Source organism: Bombyx mandarina, chromosome 28, assembly GCF_030267445.1.
Source record: "Bombyx mandarina strain Sakado chromosome 28, ASM3026744v2".
NCBI classification, from domain to species: domain Eukaryota; kingdom Metazoa; phylum Arthropoda; class Insecta; order Lepidoptera; family Bombycidae; genus Bombyx; species Bombyx mandarina.
Window position 1 is genome coordinate 5,690,210 of NC_143233.1, and position 12,602 is coordinate 5,702,811.

The following is a 12,602-nucleotide window of genomic DNA, read 5'->3' on the forward strand; positions in this document are numbered from 1 at the left end:
GGTTTATGATAAACTAAGCGTTGACTCGGGATAGACATTTTTTACAATACTTTATTTATTGGTTTATGTATTTATGGATCTAAAGTCGAAAATTGCGTGAATATTAAAAAGATTATTGTGGCAGTTTTAACTAGATACGAAATTTATCTGATACAAAATGAATTTGCATATAAACAAATCACAGTTGCAGCATAAATAACCACAATTAACCTTATCAGAATTATCTCTCACCGGCGAAGTAAAATCAACATTTCTAGTTGCATCTATTTGCTAGAGTTTAACATTCACGGTCGTAAATCAGGTATTCAACATTAAGAATGAGATCGCTTACTTAAATTACGATTTATATGCGTAAACTTTGAAATCAGTATTAATATTTTCGTCTTAACTTTCAGAGGAGTCGTATTAAGCTGCGGATTTACGGCCATTTTTTACTATTATAAAAAATTGCGATGACATTTTTCGCGTTGGTATTTCGAGATGCGACGTTCGTGGTAGGGTTTCGAGTGTGCATACTGCACCTATACGCCCTACAGTGCGACCCTTCCCCTTACAGAGAAATTCTATGGTATACTTACAGCTTAGCCGCCACTCGCCAGTCTGGTTTTGTGTTTCAAAGAGCGTGGTTCGCGACATCCACCTGCTCGAACGCAGAGATTCGACGGACGTAACTTCAACGATTGGTTAATTTCGATTTTTAAACGTGTCCGCCATTTTTTTTTTTATATTTCCAGAATTTTTTTTAATTGCTACCGCGGGTTTTTAAAAAAAATATTTTTTAATTTTCGAAACTTTTTGTGTTTTTTTTTTTAAAGTTGTGTTTGGAGTTTTGTTTTTATGTTTTATTTGTTTATAATGTTACCGCGAAGTGGTCGCGTTGTGTTTGATTTGTAAAGTGATTTTTTTCTTGGAGGATGTTTGTTTGAGTAGTGAACCTTTTTCAAATAATTAAGGCGCGATGCTGCTGCTTTGGAAACTATTGTGGTCCTTGCTCATGCTGGCTCAAGCTGCTATGGGTAACTGGTGGTAAGTTAAACGTGTAACTTTTTAAAGCTTTCATCGTAATTGTTGTTTTACAAATTCTTTAAAAGTGTTCTTTCTTCTTTAAAATTTGTTTAAAATTATAAACTTTTTTAAAGAAATTTAGACTATTAATTAAAGTTGTGTACTGAATCTTTAATTTATTAAAAACCGGTTTTTGTAATAATTGCGTTTCTGGTATTAGCATTTATTATCCAATATTAGCAGATTATTGTAAATCACATTTGATATATACTAATAATCTATACTATTGTAAAATAGTATAAGTTACTTTACATTTTTTTATATGATTTAGCTCAATTCATTTCTTGCGTTTATTATATCACTAGCGACCCGCCCTCGCTTCGCTTCGGAAACATTAAAACACACATGAAACAAAAAAAAAAAAATTCAAAAAAAATTCAAAAAAGTAGCCTATGTTCATCAGGGACAATGTCGGCTTCTAATGGCAAAATAATTTTTCAAATCGGTCCAGTAGTTTAGGAGCCTATTCGAAACAAACAAACAAACAAATCTTTCCTGTTTATAATATTAGTATAGATTTAACTAAAATTTTATTTTATCGCACTAGTTTGGTGAATTTACGGCCCACCTGGTATTGTTGTGTTTGGTGTTGTTAGTGAAATGATGTTTACCAGAGCCCATAGACATCAAAATGTCACTCCCCACCACGAGAAATTAGGTCGGAGTCTGAGTTTTTTGGACACTACTGCCGCATTCTTTGATTCAGGTCTAATACGGCTGGGATGGTGGTAGCTACGCGTAAATTATGAGGCTAATTGAAGGTATACGACAAAGGGAAGATCTTCCACCGAGCGGGTGATATTGCTCGGTAGACCGACGGTCCGAATGTTGTTGTTCGGAACTTGTGTAAATAAAAGCTTATCTTGAAAATGTCGTATGAGAGATTCAGACATTTGTCAAATATCTTGTGTTTTGCTACCGCCACACTAATACTGACAGAATATGATGGGGAATTTCCATCTGACTACATTCCGTTCAGATTATTGATGATCCCATTCATACGGATCGTTTGGAACCTCTGGGTCTGCGGAGGGACTTCGGTTCCCTCTGTATTCTGTACCGTATGTTCCATGGGGAGTGCTCTGAGGAATTGTTTGAGATGATACCGACATCTCGCTTTTACCATCGCACCGCCAGCCACCGGAGTAGAGTTCATCCATACTACCTGGAGCCGCTACGTTTATCCACAGTGCGTTTCCAGAGATCTTTTTTGCCACGCACCATCCGGCTATGGAATGAGCTCCCCTCCACGGTGTTTCTCGAGCGCTACGACATGTCCTTCTTCAAACGAGGCTTCTGGAGAGTATTAAGCGGTAGGCAGTGGCTTGGCTCTGCCCCTGGCATTACTGACGTCCATGAGCGATGGTAGCCACTCACCATCAGGTGGGCCGTATGCTCATCTGCCTATACGACAATTAAAAAAAAGAAACATTTAGATACCAGAATCGTTTGATAAATAGCCAGGCAGACTGTTTCCAGTACAGGATCCTCACAGCTATGTATTTACATTAGTAACGGAGTGACGTATCAAACAGCCTCTTCCGATTTATTGCTTGAGTAAATGAATAAAAAAATATGCTTATTACTTAAAAAAATACACACTGTACATTCTAAATAATAAGCAGATGTAAATGTTTACAGTTCAAAATGAATCTGTTAGGTATTAAGACGATGTAGTTTCAAAGGAATTATGAGTTAATTTCTAACAAATGAACTTATTACAAACTTACTATGTTGTGGCGAAGCTTGGGGGTAGGCTATGTCCAGAAGTGGACGTCCGTGGGGAGAAAAAAAAAGATGCTTCACGTTATTTTGGTAACTGAGTTGATAACACTTGCCAAGGTTCACTTCTGCACTCCCCTAAGGTAGACTGTCTGAGAATGCCTATGGCATTAAGTCCGCCTCTATACTGTCGAGTATATAAAGTTATAAATAAATAAATAAATAATTAAACGTCTTGTGGAAAACCAGGTTCTGAGTTCAGATTGGAGCCTTTCTAAAGATCGCATTTTTTATAGAACAAACTTTAATATTTGCGTAATAAACATTTTCTATATTTTTCTCGGTTAAAATGTTCAGTTAATGATAAGTACGTTTTGGACGATAATTATCAAGATCAATTGGTGGTCGTCGTGGCCTAACGGATAAGACGTCCGGTGCATTCGTGTTGAAGCGATGCACCGGTGTTCGAATCCCGCAGGCGGGTACCAATTTTTGTAATGAAATACGTACTCAACAAATGTTCACGATTGACTTCCACGGTGAAGGAATAACATCGTGTAATAAAAATGAAACCCGCAAAATTATAATTTGCGTAATTACTGGTGGTAGGACCTCTTGTGAGTCCGCACGGGTAGGTACCACCGCCCCGCCTATTTCTGCCGTGAAGCAGTAATGCGTTTCGGTTTGAAGGGTGGGGCAGCCGTTGTGACTATACTGAGACCTTAGAACTATATCTCAAGGTGTGTGGCGCATTTACGTTGTAGATGTCTATGGGCTCCAGTAACCACTTAACATCAGGTGGGCTGTGAGCTCGTCCACACAGATATGCAATAAAAAAAAATAAAAAAAAATCATTAAGGCTCAGTATAGACAGGCGAACAATATGCTTAGTGCGAGTTTTTTAACGTTCTCGATAGCGTAAAAGTTAACTCAAATTTGTATGCAGTTGCAACAGCGCCTCTATCGAAAAACGTTCTAACTCCATACAAATTTGAGTTAACTTTTACGCTATCGAGAGCGTTAAAAAACTCGCACTAAGCATAGAGGAAAAAAAACGGTTCCTATGTTCGGTAAAGAGCAAGTAGTTAAAGTTTTTTTCATTCGCTGTGCCGGTAGTCATCGTATAGCACAAGATATTTGACAGATGCCTGAATCTAGCTCACGACTTTTCAAGATAAGCTTACATATCGACGCTTGAAAGGCAAACGTGACTAAGCGACAATGCGTGAACTTTACAGTAGACTAATTTAAAGTTGAAATACCTGAAAACAAAATTTATTTTAACGAATCTAGCTGTAGTAGAATCTAGCTAGTAGCTGTAGGATTGAAATGATTTTAATAAACCTAGAAATATATATTTTTGCGCATCGTATATGGTTATTGCCCACCGTTTATGTACAAATCAGTTATTGTCGCTTAGTCACTTTTTCCTTTTAAGCGTCGATATGTATTTTTTTTATGGCTTAGATGGGTGGACGAGCTCACAGCCCACCTGGTGTTAAGTGGTTACTGGAGCCCATAGACATCTACAACGTAAATGCGCCACCCACCTTGAGATATAAGTTCCAAGGTCTCAAGTACAGTTACAACGGCTGCCCCACCCTTCAAACCGGAACGCATTGCTGCTTCACGGTAGAAATAGGTGGGGTGGTGGTACCTACCCGTGCGGACTCACAACAGGTCCTACCATTAGTAATTACGCAAATTATAATTTTGCGGATTTGATTTTTATTACACGATGTTATACCTTCACCGTGGAAGTCAATCGGGAACATTTGTTGAGTATGTATTTCATTAGAAAAATTGGTACCCGCCTGGGATTCCAACACCGATGCATCGCTTCAACACGAATGCACCGGACGTCTTATCCTATAGGCCACGACGCCAAGCAATGTATCTACAAGTTCCGAACAACAACATTAATGCCGTCACTCCAGCGAGCAATATCACCCGCTCAGTGGACGATCTTTTCTCTATCTTTACAACCAAAAAGAAGCTCAGGGTCCTTCGGGTATCATCGGTGTTTGACAGTCTTTGACATTGCTTGAAGTCTCAATTTTTTTTCCCTATCTATTATTCTAGTTGCTTAAAGGGGTCCTGCTAGATTCACAGAGTAGGTGAGCTCTCCGGGCTCTAACCTGACCAATTTGCTAACATTAGCCCTAGCGAGGAAAATTAAATTTAACAATTGGCCCATCATGTAACACGGAACATGTTTAACTCGTCGTGGCCTAACGGATAAGACGTCCGGTGCATTCGTGTTGAGCGATGCACCGGTGTTCGAATCTCAGGCGGGTGCCAATTTTTCTAATGAAATATGTACTCAACAAATGTTCACGATTGACTTCCACGGCGAAGGAATAGCATCGTGTAATAAAAATCAAACCCGCAAACTTATAATTTGCGTAATTACTGGTGGCAGGACCTCTTGTAGATGCTTCGCGGCATATTTAGCCAGATGTTGGTTTCACCCAGTCCGGAATTACAGAATGATGACAAGTAAAACTAGAACTGTACTTAAAAAAGCCATTTCTTGATAAGCACAAACAAACACATTTTATTATGTAATTGATACACTGCAGGCCACACAGAAAGGTTGCGAAATTAAAATTTACACTGTATTTAGAATCTGACTCTTAATACTTTTTTAGTTATGTAATATTATTTATTAAATGTTATAGTAATGTATGCAGTTATATTTAATCTTCAATGCGTTATTTTACGGGGCTCATATTTCGCAATACGCAGTAAAGATTTTAATTAATTCAAAAACTGTCTTCGATTTTACGTCTTCTATCAAATTTTTCAACGGAGAGTGTCATCGTCATCATCATCATTCTCCTGTCCTTCTCCCAGTCACCTGGGGTCGGCTCAACGTTTTCTTCTTCCATACTTTCCTATCGTATACCGATTCTTCGTTCACTCCCCTCTTACACATATCGTCTTTCACGCAATCCATCCATTTCTTCTTAGGTCTACGCATTATAAACAGTTCTTAATATAGAAGGAAAGCTTTGAAAATACTATCTCGGTATGATTCAGGAGTGCACACTATGTAATTAGAATACTTTCGTTACAAATATAGAACATGTTTATAACAGAGCGGTTGCTTACGTATCTCTTTGCGATGTTTCATTGTCATTTTTACGTGTAGCTTCTAGAAGCGTCCGAATGATTTGGAGTTGAAGGTCATAACCTCCAAGTGCATATGCACCTCAGCAGACAGACATTTGCTTCTTAAACTGCCTCTACTTATGGACACAAAATAGTACAAACTGAAATTAATTTTCATTGTTTTTAAAACGGAGTGCTTTATCGTTCAGATTTGTGGGCTGACCGAAAAAGGTGTAACGATGAAATACGAAACAAAAAAAAAACTAATTTTTTTGCAGTGATTTTGGACTAAATGTGACCAAACCCCTATCGCGTAAGACATTGCCTACCGGAAATAGCGTTGGATAGGGCACACTAAGGCACAGCGGAGTCAACGCAGCATCAATCGGGTTTGAGTGGCAACCGCGTGACAGGCAAAGACCTGTGTGCTTAGTGCGAGTTTCTTAACGTTCTCGATAGCGTAAAAGTTAACTCAATTTTGTATTCAGTTGAAGCAGCGCCTCTAGCGGCAAAAGTAGGCAAACATTCCTTCCATACAAATTTGAGTTAACTTTTACGCTATCGAGAACGTTAAAAACTCGCACTAAGCACACTGGTCGCTCTGTACATACTTGGCGACGCACCGTAGAGAGCGAGTGAGAATTGCGAGCAAGACCTGGAGGGATGTTAGAGAGCAAGGGCAAGATAGGGTGAAGTGGAGACAACTTGTGAGAGCCCTACGTACTACCAGGGTGCCCTAAGACTACAACAACAACTGAACTCAGTGGATTTAATTCAATTACCGAAATCTGTCGCTGCCTGTATATTGATCCTTAATGAAACTGTTCATAATAGTTCCTTGTCTTGACAAGACTTGACACTCTGCCTTCGCCGCGCACTCAAGTACTTCGGTCATATTGCTCGGAAAACACCCGATGGCGTAGAGAGACTATTTGTGACAGGAAAGATCGAGGGAAAGAGACCGCGCGGGCGCATCTCGACCAAGTGGTTCTATCAAATCCGCACCACATTAGAGATCTCATTACACGAAGCCATGCGGCCAATGATCAGAGGCGCTGGAGGGATATTACAAGGCGTAAAATCCTGGCGAAATATGATGGTAACGACTCTCAGCAGTGAGGAAACGACGCGAGGAGGAGGAGAGTAAGCTTCTCCTTAAATTCGGAGCACGATAAGCCGTAAACCCTCATGAGTACTTCAAACATGACATTTGGAGTTTTTCTTTGAAGTCCGCACTAATTAATATAATTAATTTGGTATCTTTGCAAGTGCTTCATATACCTACTATAAGATGTGTGTAATTCGCGATATTTGTTCAACCATATTGGACTGTTAGCAGCGCTTTGATGTGTCACAGGACAGGGCCGCTTCCGACACAGAGTATTCCTAAAATAGATGGCTCCTTTTCTCTTTGAGAAAATTTTGCGGAACCCATAAATATGTGGTGAAGAATTTTCTTTAATTTATAATGATAAAATTTATATTTATATTTTTTAAAGTACGGATAAAAAAAAATGTATTATGCTCCTACATTTTAAATTCTAACCGCAATGGAATGTTTCGATTTAAATTGTATTAATTGGACTTGCCATATAAGTACATACACTTTGTTTCCTGAGGTATCGATTTAAAGGCAAAGGAGTCTAGCCGAGCGCAACTACATACTAACGAATCCTTAAAAACTAAATGATGAATAAAAAAAATATATTTTAAAATTAAAGGATAAAATGAAAAAAAAAATAGATAAAAAAAAGAATACGCCTAAATACACTAAAGAGAATTTGTTAATTTAACATTTAAATAAATAACAGGGACTGTTTGTCTTCTATGCTTTCTCAAACAATTCATTCGATCATTATAAAAATCGGTGCAGTTATTGTTGGAGCTCTCGGGAAAGGTTTTTGTTATAGTACCATCAAATTACGACAGGTGGCGCGCGAGTAAAGGAGTCGATGTTTATCATACAATTAGCGATATTCAGAACGGATTGTGACATTACTTTAATATCATCATCAATCATCATCAACAGCCTACAGTCGTCCACTGCTGGACATAGGCCTCTCCCAATCCACACCACTGAGCCCGGTCTGCGGCTCTCCTCATCCACTTCTTGCCGGCCACCGTTCGGAGGTCATCGCACCACCTAGCCAAGACGTAACGTGGGACGCCTTCTGGCTAGTTGGTACTTTAATATACAAGTATTCTATTACTAATGCGCTTTCATTTAGCTGCTTTCAAATGGCTTTCATATATTAATTACAATGTTGAATCAAAGTAGAATTCGAGGGTAATAAATAGGTCTAAAGTCAAAAGTCACTTCGTAAATAATGTCACTGGATAATCACGATTGAAAGTCAGTTTGGATGCTGATGATCTATGCTGTTTCACAATACATCTTACCACCAGTGCAATTGAGGATTAATGGGTTGGGGGTTGGTGGAAGAAAAAAATTGGGAGGGAGAAGGTAATTGAAGGTCGATGAGCAGCTAATGGTTCCCGAGTCGCGTACCTCAATCTTCTCACGAATCGTAGGTCGAAGTCTAGTTTAACTCGACACGTACGATTTACCCGCATATCGCAACTAGTTTAACTTCCACAAAACGTTCAATAGTTACTATTACTATTATTTATTATTATATAACTGTTCATAGATTTAAGAAAACTGTCAAGGAACGTTTGTGCAACAAGGCATAATAATAATAATAATATAACACTTTATTTACACCATACAGGCATATTATAAAGTTAAGGATTATTAACTAGATGGCACTGCGTGGGAATGAGGCGTTCGCTACGGGCCTTTTCATTTTTCATTATTATTATTATTTTTTAATTGTATTTTTTGACTTGTTTTTTTGTTTATTGTAAATGTTTTTACGTATTTAAAAAAAAAAAATGAGAAAAACAAAAAAAAGCCCGCTGAGTTTGTTTCGCCGGTTCCTCTCAGGACTGTGGCTTTTTCTGGAACCGGTGGTAGAGTTAACATTGTTATTTATATTTTGACATTCAACAAGTGTGTTATACTGACATCTAAGTTGAAATAAATGATTTTGAATTGAATTTTGAATTTTAATTTGACTTCTGCAAAATAATTTGTTCTATGACAGGACGAATGAACGTCGTTAAATCTGTATTTATAACCTAGAACACTCGCACGGAATAACTTTTGCTCGCTTTTGTTGGCTTATTTTGTAAACACCAATGTTTGAGACGATTTTAAACTCGCTTTGAGGCTTAGAGCGCGATCGGGTTAGAAGGGTTCACTATCGAATTAAAAAAAAATGTTTTTAGATATGCGGGTAGATCGAATAATGAAGAATAAGAAGAAGCAAGCAGTAACAGACTTTGATAGATAAAAGTTTACTGCCAAATACTTGTGGAGTGCTTTGGGCTGCTTGTAATTTGCGTAATTACTGGTGGTAGGTAGGTATGTGGTCACCTCTTGTGAGTCCGCACGGATAGGTACCACCACTCTGCCTATTTCTGCCGTGAAGCAGTAATGCGTTTCGGTTTAAAGGATTGGGCAACCGTTGTAACTATACTGAGACTTTAGAACTCATATCTCAAGGTGGGTGGCGGCATTTACGTTGTAGTTGTCTATGGGCTCCGGTAACCAGTTAACACAAGGTGCGCTATGAGCTCGTCCACACATCTAAGCAATAAAATATATATTAAGGATTCAGAACGATAATAATATGCCTCAGGGAAAAAACTCGAACCAAATCGCCAACAGACTTGTTGCTCTGTCGTTTTTTTGCAGACATGAGTATTCGAGTTATAGTATCTGGCTCACGGGATGTCCTACCACTTTCTGGAGTAATATAAAAATTCTCTTTCTCTCCCTCCTAAATCAATTCACCAGTCATATTCTGCGTAAAACTACAGCAAGGAACTTGACGGTAATCAGATCTTAGTCAGTCAGTGAACAATTGAAGAGAATCGAAACAGTTACGCGAACATGTGCGTCGGTAGGAACATTTGAATATAAGCGTAACTGAAAATTTCTTGGTTTACGAGTAACCTTAAAACCGAGTACGACTGAACTCACACGCCTCGGTAGGGCTGCTACAGTAAAATTATTGCACACAAAATTATTGTTTTGGGTTCGTTGTAGGTATACTCTGTATTGGAAGCTAATCGAAAAGAAGTTTCGCTACCTCCATTCTGCATACTAATTAGGTATAGAACTAACAACATTCAGACTGATATTGGTCTACGTGAAAGAGAGATGAGATGTCACGTGATGAAAGAATGTTATGAAACGAGTGAATCATCGCCTTTTTGTGTGAACACGTGCAGTGCTCGTGATTCTTAATAGGATTATACTGGAAAGTGGGGCTCGAAAATTGTCATTTTTTCTTTATCTGAATTGCAGTCAATCACATAGACACAGTCCACTGAATTTCTCGCCGGATCTTTTCAGTGTGGTGCGATTCCGATCCGGTGGTAGATTCAGCAAAGCACTGCTTTTGCTAGGACTGGCCCTAGTACTGGTGTTAGCAAGTTCTTACAGCTTGAACCCCGTGAGCTCACTTACTAGTTCACCCGTAGCTGGAACAGCCCTGACTACTACTACTATTAGGCTACGAACAATTAGGTAGGAGAAATAAAGTAACATGAAAACAGCTCGTAAAGGGACGAAAAAATTGGAATTATGAATCACATTGTTTTTTTTTGTTTCTCGCGTTTATTCGAAATCTGGAACGTTACTTTAGGGTCTTTTAAGCCGCGTAAAAAACTTAATCATATTCATTTTCTCCTGTTGTACCTTTCGTTTTTAATACTATTCAACTACAACTTCTGTCTTTCAGTGCAGAACAGTTACTTATTACAAATGAATAATAAATTAATTGTTCACGTAACTCAAGCACTGGCAGCCCTAAAAACACTCAGCCGAGATTTCAATGCGCCCATTAGAAAATGAACGTGACAAACCGACTAGGAAAGTAGGATTTTTAGATTTCAACTAACGGATGTATGTGTATTTTCATTTCTGGCTTCACATTTACAAATAATGAGTTTGCGGTTCTGTCTCGTGGTCACGGGAGCGAACGATAGTTTATAAAAAAAAAATTATAGTCGGTAGCCTATTGAAACTGAGCTTAAATTACGATAATAGCATATCTATACTTAATATTATAAAGCTGAAGGGTTTGTTTGTTTGAACACGCCAATCTCAGGAACTACTACTGGTCCGACATGAAAAATTCTTTCAGATAGCCCATTTATCGATGAAGGCTATAGGCTATATAACATCACGCTAAGATCAATGCAGGCCGAGCAGCAAATAAAGAATGTTTCAAAATCGGGGTTTTTTTTCGCTTTTGAGAGCTTCCGCTGCGTGCGCTGCAGAAACGGTTAAAGTTTCGCTAAAGTAATGTACGACAGAATTGTTCCCCTTTAAAAGACATAAAAAAAGTCCGTGACAGCATAATATGGCATGGAGTGTGGCGTGAGGCAGGGGGGGCTGACCTCTCCTTTGTTATTTAACTTGTACATAAATAACCTTATCGGTGAGCTCAGCAGCACTCATACCGGTTGTCATATTGATAGTGTATGCGTCAATAATATTAGCTACGCGGACGATATGGTGCTGCTGGGACCATCGGTAGGTGCTATTCGTAAGATGCTGGCTATATGCGAGACCTACGCTGGGGAGCATGGACTGACCTACAGTAAAGCAAAAAGTAAAGTTCTGCTTTTCAAGGGTAAGTCAGGTGCACCTGTTCCAGTTTGTGTTCCTTCAATTAAATTATATGATGAGGAACTGCAGAGAGTGACCAGTTTTAAATACCTGGGCCACATTGTAACGGATGATTTGTCCGATGACGCAGATTTGGAGCGGGAGCGCAGGGCATTGGCTGTCCGAGGAAACATGGTTGCCCGTAGATTCGCTCGGTGCTCCTCCCCAGTAAAAAATTCTTTGTTTAAGGCATTTTGCCAATCGTTTTACGCGAGCAGTCTATGGGTGAATCATGCTCAGCGGGCTGCCAGGGTCCTGCGCGTTCAGTATAACAACATCTTCAGGGTGCTATTGCGGCTGCCTCCCTACTGCAGTGCGTCGCAAATGTTTGCTGATGCCCGGACGGATGGCTATCAAGCTATAATCCGAAAAAAGGTTGCCTCTTTTTTAAGACGAGTGAGAGACAGTAGTAATGGCATCCTCGGGATGATTGCTTCTCGCGCTGATTGTCCGATCCAACATAAATGGATGTGTATAATTACCGGACAAGACTGACATATCCTTATTATTATTTTACTCTTCATTATGAAATGTGTATGATTTTCTTTTTTATTTTATTTTTTCTCCAAATTGATTGACTGATTGACATAATGATAGCTAATATTGACATAGAGTGGTTACTACTGTATTGATATAATTATGTGTTTCTAATTCATTTCCTTTGTATATTTAATTAATTGAATTAGTATATTGTTCATTTTCTATTTGTATTGTTGAACTGTTTGTGTGCTGACTATTGTATTATTATTATTTTATGGATTTTTTCTGAAATAAATGTTTTATTATTATTATTATTATAATTATGTCTGTATTACTCCATATGTTAAGGTTGGCTCACTATAACGTTTTTTATGCTAACCAAATTTGTTCTAAAATAAAGCATTATTTATGAACTATTCCACGCGGACGAAGTCACGGTAATAACCGCCCAAAAATTGTGTTTTCTCCTGAGTATCAA

At 38.5% G+C, this 12,602-nt stretch overlaps 2 protein-coding genes across 3 annotated transcripts in view; both read left to right on the forward strand.

Annotated features, from left to right (window-relative positions):
• Positions 1-483: 483 nt before the first annotated feature.
• LOC114243804 (protein Wnt-4) overlaps positions 484-12,602 on the forward strand; it is a 108,073-nt gene continuing 95,954 nt past the window's right edge. Inside the window, exon 1 of one of the 2 annotated variants that reach the window (XM_028175420.2) lies at positions 484-1,026. In XM_028175420.2, the coding sequence (XP_028031221.2) occupies positions 959-1,026 (68 nt within the window). In that variant the 5' untranslated portion in view covers positions 484-958. The remainder of the gene's footprint in view (positions 1,027-12,602) is intronic. The other variant, XM_089739211.1, reaches the window with a different exon arrangement.
• On the forward strand, positions 10,673-12,432 carry LOC149499709 (uncharacterized). Its single transcript, XM_089739058.1, has one exon. The coding sequence runs from the start codon at positions 11,342-11,344 to the stop codon at positions 12,137-12,139; it is 798 nt and encodes a 265-aa protein (XP_089595184.1). The 5' UTR covers positions 10,673-11,341; the 3' UTR covers positions 12,140-12,432.